Source organism: Planococcus citri, chromosome 1 (assembly GCF_950023065.1).
Source record: "Planococcus citri chromosome 1, ihPlaCitr1.1, whole genome shotgun sequence".
NCBI lineage: Eukaryota > Metazoa > Arthropoda > Insecta > Hemiptera > Pseudococcidae > Planococcus > Planococcus citri.
In genome coordinates this window covers 67653665-67667403 of record NC_088677.1, presented here as the reverse complement: position 1 = coordinate 67667403, position 13739 = coordinate 67653665, and the positions used below count along the sequence as shown (strand labels likewise).

Genomic DNA, 13739 nt, shown 5'->3' with positions numbered 1-13739 from the left:
CGAACCAACGCGACATTCTGTGCGAGAGAATTTTTTTTTTTGCCAATTCGAACCCAGAAGAAAAGCCCCTCCGCCTGCTCGTTTTTTCGTCATTTTTTGTTAATAAAATTAGTTTTGGTTGCAAAATGAACAAATTATAATATTCGGAGGTATTTTAAAAATTGGCAAAATTATCGTCGAGTTGGAAAAGAATTGATCGTCTGTTTTTTTTTTTTACTTCGTCGTCCTAATTTGAATGAGAAATAATATTACGATAAGGTTTCTCCAATTTTATTAAGTTATTCGCGAATCAAGTCGAGGAGAATTCGTGAAAAAAAAATTATTCTCAAGGTTTTAGAGAGAAACTAGAGGAAATGAATTTAAATTTTTCCGAAGGTGTACCAAAACAAAAAAAATGAACGATGGGGAAGTTTATATAAGAAGGATTTCTCTCGATTCCTTTCCTTTTTTCTCGCTGGCGCGAGAACCTTTTCGAGGATGAAAAGAATTGAAAATTGTGCAAGTTGAACTTGTCGAGTGTAAGAATGATGTGCCAACTGTGCTGATGAATAAGTTATTATTTTATTTTTATTTTTAAACGGTTTTCGCTGTTACAATGAACGTTTGGGAAGGATTTTGTTGATCTTACTGTATATCGTGGAACTGCCTCTTTATTTGGAAGATTGATTTGGTGATTCGTTATTTGAATCAGTCGTTTGCTAACGATTCAAATACTGTGATTTGTATAAGTTCAAAATGCCAGCAAAAATTTCAATCAAGTACCAAGACTTTTTTTGCAACTGTTGCAAAAAATAAAAACTTTTAAAAATAAATTTTATCAAAAAACGGGGCTTTTTGGATTTTAACAAATACCTATGTACAAGGACTTTTTGACAATATTGGCTAAAATCGCAGACTCTAAAATTAGTTTCAGCAAAAAAACAGGATCTTCTGTCAAAAATAAGGACTTTTTCAATAATTTCGCCAAACACAGGAACTTTTGGGCAATTCTGGGTGTAAACTAGCACTTTTCTTGACAATATGGAGGGAAAAAGATCTACTTATTTTACAATTTTGTCAAGAAATCAAGACTTTTTCGCAATTTTGACCAAAAAAAACACAAGACACTTGAAAACTTCGAAAAAACAGGGATTTTTGGCAATTTTAAATCAGGAATTTTTAAAATTCATTTCGAACATAAACAAGACCTTTCATTAAAAAATCTTAACTTTTTTAAAACTTATGTAATTTTGAAAAAAAAATTTCCCGCAAATTGTTGCCGAAAACCAAGAATTTTTGAAAATTTACTCCGGCAGAAATGGACTTTGGCAATTTTGGCAAGAAACAAGGACCTTTTGTCAAAAATCAGGACTCTTTAAAATTAATTTTTGCAAAGAATAGGACATTCGATCAACTTTGACAAAAAATAAAGACTTTGCGAAACGTTGATACAAATCAGGGCCTTTTTTTTGAAAATCTTGGCAAAAACCCAACTTTTTGGGAGAATAAAAAATTTGAACTTCAAAAATTGAATTTGAAAAAACTGTACTTTTTACCAATTCTGACAAAATCAGGAGTGGGAGGGAGGGTGAATTTTTAGTTCTTTTCAGCTTTTGAATGTTTGGATTTACCACAGCCCCCCATCTAATGAATTGTTTGAAAAAATAATTCAAAAGTCAAATTCTTGAGTCAAATGAAGAACTTTTTCAGTATTTAGGCATTTTATAGCATGTGTCATTTCAAAACAAAGCAATTTTGGCAAAAAAACAAACCTTTTTGCAAACTTTAGCTGAAATGAGGACTTTTTAGCAATATAAGCAAAATCTAGGACTTTTTTTTTAGTAATTCTGGCACAAAATAAAAAATGGATTTCTCAACAGCAATTTTGGCCAAAAACCAAGACTTTTTTCTAGCAATTTCGGCAAAAAACAGCATCTTTTGTCAAAAATCAGGACTTTAAAATAGGTATCTACTTTCGCCAAACACAAGGAGTTTTTTTTTGACTATATGGAAAAAACAAGTTTCAAAAGTATTTAGCAATTTTGTACAAAAATCAAGACTTTTCAGCAATTTTGGCAAAAAAACACAAGACTTGTTGGCAACTAAGCAAAAACATGTACTTTTTGGTCATTTTAGCCAGAAACCAGGACCTCCAAATTCATTTCGGACAAAAACAGAATCTTTTATAAAAAATGAAACTTTTTTTTTTTAGTAGGGATGTAAGTTTGAAAAAAAGAGATTTTTTGACAAATCTGTGCCAAAAACCAAGTCTTTTTGGAAATTCATTTCGGCAGAAACAGACTTTGGCAATTTTGGCCTAAAACAAGGACTTTTCGTCAAAAATCAGGGCTCTCTTTAAAATCGATTTATGCAAAGACTGAATAGTTGGCAAAAAAAAAGGACTTGAAACTTTGACAAAAGTAAGGATTTTCGGCAGGATCTTTTGCCAAAAATCAGAAATACTATATAGAATTAATTTTGAAAAAAAAACTCAACTTTTGGCAATTTTGGCAAAACTAGCACTGAGAGAGGGTGGATGTGCACTCATTTTATCTTCTGAAGGTTTGGATTCGCCACAGCTTCCCCCACCCCAATAAATTTAGTCTCCCTGAATTTGACATCAGTTCACCTCCAAAAAAATAAGGAAATTTTGAAGAGAATCCAATCATAAACGAAGACACTCACCTTAATACCAGCTTTCATATACAGCTTCGACGCTAATTCCGGATCGAACGGCGATGGCATAGGTAACACAGGTAAATCTTTAGTGCTAATTCCGCGATGTTGTCGCGACATATGCGAATGTAACGAATTTCTCGATTTGGCCACCGTACCGCACAGCACGCATCTGTATCCCGGGCAAATGGTATGCTTATCTTCTAAATGCGTCCTTAACGTGTGCGCCGATCTGTAGATTTTACCGCATTTCGGGCACGGTCTCGGATCCGTCGCTCGTACTTTCCCAGCTTCGGAACTTCTTCTCATCATACCTAAAAATAACCACAAAAACAACGCGAACATTAACAAAAAAATTCATCCAATACATAATCTTGGCTCCGCACTCCTCCTCTTCCTCCGAAAATACATTCCGAGTCATTCCAAAACCCCATCGTTAATACCTCGGTACGTGAAACGAAAATAATCGAAAAGTAATTTTCGAACTTTTATTTCACATACAAACATCACAATTTTTTAGGTATTTTCATTTCGAAAAAAAAAGTATAGAATAAGTCACACTTGAAAAAAAAGGAAAAATGAAAAATAAACATCTTAAAATTAATTTCACTAGCAACGCATACCTGGGGTACAAAAAATTCATGTAGTACGAGTAAAATTAACGAAAACAATAAGTATTCATACCAATCGCGTAAATAAACAAACAAAAAAAAAACTCGTTCAAAAAAAATAATAGGAATAATCGACCGTAAAAAATACTCTTACTAAATATTCCAAAGCTCAAGCGTATTTAAACATTGCGGTCATTCGTATATAATAATAAACTATCACTTAATAGGTACCTATATCGGTAAAACGATCAATATTTACAAACAAACGAACGAACGAACAAAAAATGGTAAAGAAAATGCGAGAGGAGATTACAAATTTTTTTTTCAAAGGTGGGTTCATTGAATAGGCGGAGAATGAGCTACTTCGCCTTAAGCAAACTCATCCACGCTGTAATAATCGTAAAGCTGAGATTTCATTTGCTTCATCTTGGCCCAAACGACGGCGTGTTTCATGCGCATATGATTACGAACGGAATTCGGATGCACGAATGATTTGGCGCACGATGGCACCGGGCACTGAGAGCTTTCGCGCGGATAATGTAACTCGAGATGGGACCGTACGGTGGCTGCGTCTAGGAACACGGTACCGCATAGAGGGCAATCGTATCGACCATTGGCGTTAGCTCCTATTCCTCCTCCTCCTACTCCACCACCTCCACAACCACCAGAACCACCACCACCTCCACCAACGACACTGATACTGACACCGTCGTAAACGCCATCTGCACAAGCCCAAGCCAACGTTCAAAATTAGTAAAAGTCGTAACCACCCTCTCCACCGCACACGTCATCGAATAATATTTGATTGGGGGAAATTTTCACCCTTCACTCCCTTCATCTCCATTTCCATAAAAATCATAGAAACATTTCTCACCAAGATCCACTCAACGGTACTAGTGAAAATGCACAATATACGGTGTGTTCTCAACATATAATAATCACTTCCAAGGTCATCGATAGGCAACCCATCAGACACCTATGTTTGTTACAAGATCGTTACGCCTGTGGCAAAAGTTAAAACCTGATATTCTTGGTTTAAAAGTGACTGTGAAATGGTTTCAACTTCATATACATCTCTACGAATACCTCTAGAAGAAAAGCTGACTGGCACAGGAGTAAAAAATATTGGGAGTTTGATGCACCACAACTTTTAGCAAGTAAAGTCCATTCTAGAACATTCTAAATAGAACTTTTTGTTACAATTTGAGCTCAAGAAAGATTGTTCTTACACGGCTTTGCACCAAAATATGATTTTATATGAGAAATGGTGCTCATGACCACAACCTTCCAGCAATTAAAGTCCATTCTAGAACATTCTAAATAGGACTTTTTTCACAATATGTGATTGAATTTAGTTCAAGAAAGATTTTTACGTGACTGTGCACCAAAATATGACTTTATATGTGAAATGATGCTCATGATCACAACTTCCAGCAATTAAAGTCCATTCTAGAACATTCTAAATAGAACTTTTTGTTACAATTTGAGCTCGAGAAAGATTGTTACACGGCTTTTCACCAAAATATGACTTTACATGAGAAATGATGTCATGACCTCAACTTCCAGCTCAACTGCAGTCTATTCTAGAAAATTCCAAACAGGACGTTTTTCACAATAAGTATGTGATTTGATTTGAGCTCAAGAAAGATTTTTACCCGGCTTTGCACCGAAATATGACTTTGTAGGAGAAATTATGCTCATGATCACAACTTCCAGCAATTAAAGTCTATGTATTCTAGAACATTCCAAACAAGATTCTTTTTACAATATGTGATGGCATTTGAGCTCCAGAAAGATTTTAACGTGGTTTTGCACCAAAATATGACTTTGTATGTGAAATTAATGCTCATGATCTCAACTTCCAGCGCGGCAGTCTATTCTAGAACATTCCAAAAAGGACTTTTTTCACGATATTTGATTGGATCTCAGTTCCAGAAAGATTTCTATGTACATGACTTTGAACAAAAAATAACCATCTGAATCACAATTCACGACTTCCAGAAAGTGATGTCTAATTCTAGAACATTTGACAGGGGATTTTATTTTACAATCGAAGACTGCATTTGAGTTCAAAAAAGATTTTCACATGACTTTAGACCAAAATAATGTTTTAGAACCAATTTCAGCTGAATTTAAACTGAAGCATGACTTTGCATAAGATTTGGTGCTCATGATCACAAATTAAAGTCCATTCTAGAATATTTGATCAGGAATTTTTTACGGTTTACAGTTGGATTTGAGCTTCAAAAAGACTTACAACAAATTTTGGGGCAAAATATGACTTAATCAACTTAAATCAATTTTAAGCTGAAATGTGACTATGCATAAGAATTGGTACTCATGATCACATGTAACTTCCAGAAAACGAAGTACATTCTAGAACATTCGAAAAAGGGCTTTTTAAATTATCCATAATTGGATTCAAGTTCACAAGACTTTTTTTATACGATTTTAGACCAAAATACCCAATGACTTTCAGACCGTACTGCAAAGTAAAGTCCAATCTAGAATATTCAAAATAGGACTTCTTCAACGATCTGACATTGGACTTGAGCCAAAAAAGACTTTAACGCAACTTTGGGGCAAAAATTTGGGACTTAAAAAACACTTCTGAACAGAACTTTGCACCAAAATATGACTTTTAGAGTAGGTAAACTTCAACTAATTTTAAACCGAAATAAGACTTTGCATACAAATTAGAGCTCATGAGCACAACTTACAACAAAGAAGACCTATTCTAGAACATTCGAAACAAGACTGAGCTCAAAAAAGACATTCAAGTATACCACCAATTTTAACCAGAATAAATAACTTCAAGAATAAACTTGACCTAACTTCAAGAAGAAATATGTATAACTTTGAATGAGAATTGGTCTGACCACATCTCACAGCAAGTAAAGCCTATTCTAGAACTGTTCTCAGACATAAAGATAGGTACCTGAATATTATTCATAACATTACTTTTTTTTCCACTCAATGACAGCTGTGGGTAAAATCCTAATCTACGACTTTTTTGTAATTTTCAAAGTAAGGTTAAGCCTAAAATGCTTTTCTAAAGCGAACTTCATCTTATTTCAAGCGCAAATATGATTTTTAATACAATCAGAAGCCTAGGAAAGGAGATTTTCAATCCTATCATTTCTACTTTAGTTGGGAATTCAGGCTACAAAATGAGCCAAAGGCCCAAAGTATGATTTTTTCACAATTTTCAACTAAATTTTGAGCAAGAAGGACGTTTTTAAGAAAATTTGGTCAATTTTGAGGAAAAAATATGACTTCACAGAAAAGGCAAGTTGTGACTGGTAACGAAGTTTGAGCTTAACAATTAACATCCAAATAATTTTGAACGAAATTAAGGCAATGTGACTTATTCATCACTTATCAATAACTCTGAGCCAAAAAATGACCTTTCTGAGTAATCTTGGTCAATTTTGAGCAAAACTATTACGTCATGCAAAAGTCTGAGGTGATGATTGTAACTTGCACCATATGTTTGAACCAAACAAACCTCAATAAACCACAATACTAAGCATTTATGAATTATTTTGAGCAACATTTGAGCAGGAGTGTGACTTGATGATTTTTGAGTAATATTGAGCTAAAAATGAATTTAAAAGTGAATTTGGTCAATTTTGATTAAAATTATGAACTGTGAGTTCGTGACTTGTACCAATTTTGAGGGCAACCAATACAATGATGGTTACTTTACAAAATGGACTTTGAGCAAAAATTGAACAGAACTACGACTTTTTCATAATTTTGAGGCAAAAATGATTCTTCAAGTAAATTGTATTAATTTTGAGCCACATTATGGCTTTCTGGGGGGGGGGGGGCTGATTTTATGATTGTGACTTGTAATAAAGTTTGAGACAAAGGAATTCGAATAGAACCACAAAATACATTATACTCGTAAATGATTTTAGATCACATGTGAGCCAGAGTACGACTTCTGAATGACTTTCTGGAGAAGACTGTTCAAGACTGAAAAAATTACTTGATCAAAATTCAATCTAGAACCTGATGCTAATCCATCAAAATCGCTCAAGCTCAAAACAGAAGCTATTAGTCACAGAAGGGGCTAAACAGGATCAAAAATATTCGTTTCCTATACCATTTTAAAAATCCATCCATTCAGAATAATTTCAAACAATCGTCTGGCATTGTAAACCTTCGAGTCACACAATCGCATTTCCAAACTCAAATTCTTCATAATTTTGACCTATTCTTGGGTTCTTTTCATCAACCAGGATCTATCCTCACACCTTACACACCCAACTCCTCAGACCACTTCTTACAACACCTACATAAATCGAATCCAATCTGCTCGACAATTTCACCATCTAATTCATTGAAATAACTCTAATGTATCATCGCGACCATACGCAGTATTTCGTCCGCAGAAAAAGAGAGAAAAAATACGTCGAGCGGGGGTGGGCACACGACACGAATTAAATTTAGCTCTTACTGCACTATTTGTTTTTTCCAGCACACATACGATTACGAGAAGCAGCCAGCCATTTGGAGTATGTCCAGAGAGACAAAGAGACGATTCATCGCGACAAGACTCGGTTACATTCGCTTCTGGCTTTCTTTACCCTCGACTTGTAAAAAAATTTCACACCTCGTCCATCGACCTGCGTTGCTGTATTTACATGATAAAAAAAAAAAACGAACGTACGTAGGCAGGTGTAGGTATATAGAAAAAAATTCTAACAATACGCCGTATATTTACAATGCCAATTTAATATACGATCGAAGAAGAAGAGAAGAATAAAAAATTCAAAAGACTAGAACAGCGTCGTCATCTTGACGGTAGAAAAAATTAAAATAAATAAAAAGGTTAACAATCCGATAAATTTATAACGTACGATGACGGGGTAAACTCGTTTCGATATCTTTGGAATGGTAAAAAAAAAAAAATTTAAAAAGGACACGCAACAAAGTTAAGTTATTACAAAAGACAAAAATTTAGTTCGCGCATGCGCTTGCTAGATAGGCCACCGTCGCCGTACTGTACCGATTTCCTCATCGTTTTAGGGTATCTACATACTGATCTAGTATCATTTGGTAGCCGACGACAAATACTGCAAACATTGCTCCATGGCGCTGCTCATATCCTTATCTTTATGCGAAATGGACGCTGTGGCTTGGTGGGGCACCTCTCTATCGGTATTCGACGAATCCATCGGCGAATGCGGTCCTATTACCGGGGCCATTTGATGACCAAACGCCGCGATACCACCGCCGCCGATTGCGGCACCGGCTCCGGCTCGAGACGAATTCTGCGACGATAGCGTCACGCTCATGTGTAACGAATGCGGCCCCGCCGCCATCCCCAGACCGGACGTATGACTAGGTAACTGCTGAGACGACGACGAGGAGGAGGCGGCATGATGCTGCGGAGCCGCTGCCGCAGATGCCGCGAACGGCATCATTTGCATTCGGTTGCCGCGCTGACGTATGCCGTGCGTCTGCAGCAAATGGTTGAACAGGTACTGCTTGGTTTTGAAGTGCTTGCCGCAGATCGGACACGGCTCCCAGATCGGCGACGTCGCGTGCACGTTAGCCACGTGCTGCTTCAGGTTACTGATGCTGCTATAGACGCGACCGCACTCTTTGCATATGGGTTTCGGCTCCGCCATGCCAGCGTAACAGCTTCCACCACCGACGCCGCCGCCGCCAATACCGCCACTGCCGCCACCGCCTGGAACCCCACCACAGCCAGAGGTCACTGAAACTGTCTCAACAATGGTTTTTTGTTTTTCTATGGTCTAGGGGAGAGGTTAGGGGGGTGGATGGGAGAAGAGTAGGGTGAATCAGGATCTCGCGACAAGTGAATTCATCAGCACTTCATCAATCTTCGATCCTCTCCAAGTCCTTTCTGCCATCTCTTTGCTCTGCAGACATACCGAGCTTAGTTTGGTCCCCTTTTGAGAAGCATAAGTTTCCAGTCAAACAGCTCGTGCGCATAATACTGTTTGAAGGGAGGGGGAGGGGAAGAAGGGAAGCTTTCTACGTTCGTTGGCAGGTTTGCGGCGATGGGGAAAGGTCGATTTGAAAAATCACTTAAAATTTGAATCTAGTGTCATCAAAAACGTAAGAAACAACTCGCAACGTGTCATTTTCAGACTTTGTAGCACTCTCTAGCACTTCAAAAAAAATTTAGAGCGGAAGGTACCGGTCCATAAAAATCAATTGTTATTCCAAAATCGCGTTTAATAGAACATGACAAATTTTTATGAAAAAAAAATAAAATAAAAATAACCATGAAAATTTTAGTCTTCAACTTGAAATCAGGTCATGCCAAAATTTCCCTCACTTTCTAAAAAAAAAAAAATGAAAAAATTTTGATGTTTGCGTTTTTATAATACCTATTTTAATTTTTGAATTTGATTCATTTCCACCCGAAAAGATGTATTGTATCGTTCAAACACCCCCCCCCCCCCCACTTTCCCTAACATGACAAAAAGGTGAAACTTGAGTACCTACTGGCTACTACCTGTCACTCAAAAATGAGAAACACTCCAAAAAAATAAAAACTTCTTTTCTAACTCTCTGAAACTCTTGAATTTGGTCCATTTTTATCTGAAAAACTATCCAATAACCCCCCCCCCCCCTATGATGAAAAAGTGGAACTTCAATCGTTCTAAAATAAAAAGATCAAAAAATTATTCTTCGATTTTTTTGCCCTCTCATCTTCGAATTTGATTTATTTTCATCCAAAAAACTCTATTCAACAGTTTTGACTCGGACCTCCCCCCCCCTCCTTACAACATGAAAAAGTGGAATTTGGGTCTCTCAAAAAACAAAAAACATCTAAAAATTTGAAATTTTCAAGGACTATTGTTATCCGCAATGCGTTATTTAATAGTTATGAATGAGCCCCCCCTCCTTCACCCATTTTAATTTGGTCAATTTTCACCAGGAAAGTACTAATCATTAGCTATGACTTCCCCTTCCCCTTGGATAAGGAAAAAATGCTACATTAGTAGCAGGTAGGTACTGGTACACCCTCCTAAACTTGGAGGAATAATTGGACCTATACTGATTAGTATATGAGAGGGAGATTTCTTCTAAAAGAAGGGGAGGGTTTATTAAAAAATTTTTGACCATAATTTTCAAAAAAATTTTCAACTTTCATTTTTTATTCTTTATTGATTTTTTTAATCTCGGAGGAGTATTAAACAAGCGGACGAACATAGATTGATGGACGAAGGGGGGGGGATGGATTTCTTGAAAAGAAGATCGTTCAGAAAAATTTTGACGGTGAAATGAGAAATGTTATGATAAATTGATTTGTTGTTGTTTTTTTTCTTTTTTTAGGGAAGCATTTTCTCATGAAATGTGAAATGTCACAATTTCAAGGGTGAAGAGTCTAAAGCGAGAAAATTCAAAATAAGAGGCACCTTAATACAAAAGCACATACCATGCAAGAATATTTTTAAAAAATCCATTTTCAACCAGAGCCTTAAGCCTACATGCTTTTCTATTTATTTGAATGCTGAACAAGGGGTTCTCAAACAGGCGAGCCCTCTAGAGAAAATCGCAAAAAAGTATCATCAGAACCAAAATTTTAGGTGACGAAGTTCATTTTTTGATTCCAGGCGAATTTTGAAAAACTGAGAAATTCTGATTGAAACGTCACAGAAAATTAGGTAAAACTACCCCCGCCCCCCCCGAAATTCCTGATAAGGCTTAAGGTATGTAAAATGATGCGACAGATTTACCCAGAATTCTGGCGGCTTCGAGTTCGTCAAAAAATCTCAAGTCAAATCTGAAGGTTGTACAAATGGGCACAGATTGACCCAAATATCGAAGGTCCTATTTTCAAATAACTTTTTTTTAAAATGATTCACAAAAAATTTTTAGTTTTTCGAAGTTTCATAAAAAAAACTCATAACTCTTTATGATTGTTCAGCATAATTTTCAAAATTATCACAACTTTCGGTTTTTAAATTGGAATTTGAATTTCAAAGTCATTCGCCTACACTTCGGTCGCTCGAATCCCCCCCCCCTCCCACCACGATGAAAAAATTACGTTAAATTTTAATCAGAATAAGGGAATTGATGAACGATCCCGTTTAATCTTCAGTACGAGTTTTTATCTCTCAATGCAGCGTCATTCTCCAATCATTTTTCACTCAGGATTTTTTTTTTTTGGTAAATTTTAAAGCTTTGAAATTTTGAAAGTTTTACAGGTACTTTCAGAACAAAATGTAAGAGGTGAAATTCTAAACGCTGAATCAGCAGCTGTCTCGAAAAATTCCTCAAATAAAGGTTTCAATCATTCAACCCTTCCTGCCTCCATTCCTCGTTCATTTTCATCACTCCTAAAAACTAATATTGCCACTTTTGATCAAATTCAAAACCTTTTATACCACGTAGAATAATATGTATATGTATTAAAACGATTCAATAAGCTCTTCTTTGGACAATGGACATGGATAAAACTAGCCGAAGCTATGTCTGTAAAAAATTCCATTCTTCCATTCATTTTCCGACTCGAATCTTCTAAACAATCGCATTCTGAATACCACGACTCATCGATCGACTCATCAATTTTATTATACATACATCCTCTCTAGTCTCTATAGTAATTCATAACCGTGGTATTCGGAAAATTCCGCGCATTAAGAATATCTTCGTCTTTTCAATCGCGCAAGTCCTATTTAACCTTGAAAAAAACACACTCGACCGTGGGTACCGGATGCAGAAAAATGCTTTGAAATTTTCCACTCGCATCCGCACTTCGCGCATCACCATTATCACCCTTTGTATAGCATGATCGAACGCATCCTCGTATTTCACCGACCGAAGCATTATTCGCCAGTCTGATGAGAACAATACTCATCTACATATACGATACTACAGAAAAACGCTTATTTAGCGAAAATCTACCCGCCAAGAGTAAGAATTCCACACGTGCACCTGCAAATGTCTCGCTCATTCTCTCGAACGAACGGACAGACAGACAGGCAGACGTATACCTATAACCTCTAGTCCTCTACATAGGTAGTAGGTACATAAATGCAGTATACGCACATATTTGTACATTTATATTCTGCTGCAGACGCTGCCGCTGCAATCGTCGCGTATATACGATGCAATTTTAAAATAGATATCCGCACGTGTAGGTAATCTTAATTTCATTCGTTCTCTGTACGGCTGCGACATTTTCCAGAAATAACACGTCTCTGGGCAAACTTTCGTCTTAAAAACATTCATTTTTCTTTGTACGCAATTACTATACTCAGTTACTCACATTCTCCATCATTTTTGGGTACATTAGAGGGGGCTGGGGAGGGAGATCGGGGTCGGAATGACTCGTCTAAAAGCGCGGCCGGCCGCTTATACTTACACTTAAATATACGACTAAAGTATAACGTACATACAATTAGCAGAACAAATGTATTGCGACGACGTCAATGTACTTACCGTAACTATCTTGACTATTATTATGCATCCCCGAAGGACCCGGAATTAAGCCAGCAATTCCTGAAATCACAAATCACAACGTAAATCGATCGTTAACAAACAATAAAGATCTATTTGCGATACCATATTGTACCATGTACTAACACTAACATTATGCCTACTCACAGATACTACAGTACCTATAGGTATACACGTTACACGTGAAGTTGACGTGAGAGACCATGTAATTAATAACGCATTAAAGCTATACCTCAGCTACGTACTATTTTTCAACCCCTGATACTTCCTGTCGAGATAGTCCCGAGGGTGTGAAAAAAAAAACGCACGAAAAAACGTCGTTAAATTGACATATTTTCAAAGCGTCCATCTCGCGATACCTCAACCTGCTAAGTTTACCTCCGCTACGCAATTACAAAAGATAGGTATTGAGGCAAAAACTCGTTAAATTATCGAAATATATAATCTCGAATTTGGAATCGTCGACCTAAAGAACTTGTCATAACAGCTCCTTGATCTTCTTCAATGCACGATGGGATTTTTTATTTTTGGACACGCAATCTGATCCCTCCCACCTACTGGAAGGTGATTAGAGAAAATTCATGACTTTTTTTTTGTGTCTAAATAGTGCTCTATTCTGCTCCCTCAAAAAAAATGTTGTTTTTTTTCAATTATTCGAATAAATTTCAACAAAAACCAACCAAAGCAGGCGAGGGAGGGAGGGAGGAAGGAAGAGTATCAGATCCAATGCTGTTTCAAAATTGCCAATCTAATGACATTCGGATTTTTAAAGGCTGATTTGAGCTCAAATTGGATGTAATCAGCAGGACTTTTTTGTAAAATTATCGATAACAGAAAATGATATCTGATCATGAAAAATCCCAAAACGCAGCAAGCCATTTCTTATAAATAATGCCATGGTAGGAATAGTTGCACCCCCCCCCCCGATCCTCAAGCACATTTTTCTTAAAGGGGACATCCTCAGGAACATTTTAAAAGAAATTTGCCAAGAAAAAAAGTTGACCGTACTGACAAAATGGC

General features: G+C 36.6%; 1 protein-coding gene across 6 annotated transcripts in view; it reads right to left on the bottom strand.

The window, feature by feature from the left end:
• LOC135833478 (protein abrupt-like) overlaps nucleotides 1-13739 on the bottom strand; it is a 64665-nt gene that overhangs the window by 4629 nt on the left and 46297 nt on the right. For 4 of the 6 annotated variants that reach the window (XM_065347335.1, XM_065347334.1, XM_065347336.1 and 1 more), the window contains exons 6-7: nucleotides 12702-12761; nucleotides 2665-2969 (exon numbers count right to left, since the gene is read on the bottom strand). In XM_065347335.1, coding sequence (XP_065203407.1) covers nucleotides 2665-2969; nucleotides 12702-12761 — 365 coding nt within the window. Of the gene's footprint in view, nucleotides 1-2664; nucleotides 2970-3129; nucleotides 8971-12701; nucleotides 12762-13739 lie in introns of those variants that run through there. The other 2 variants (XM_065347339.1, XM_065347338.1) reach the window with 2 other exon arrangements.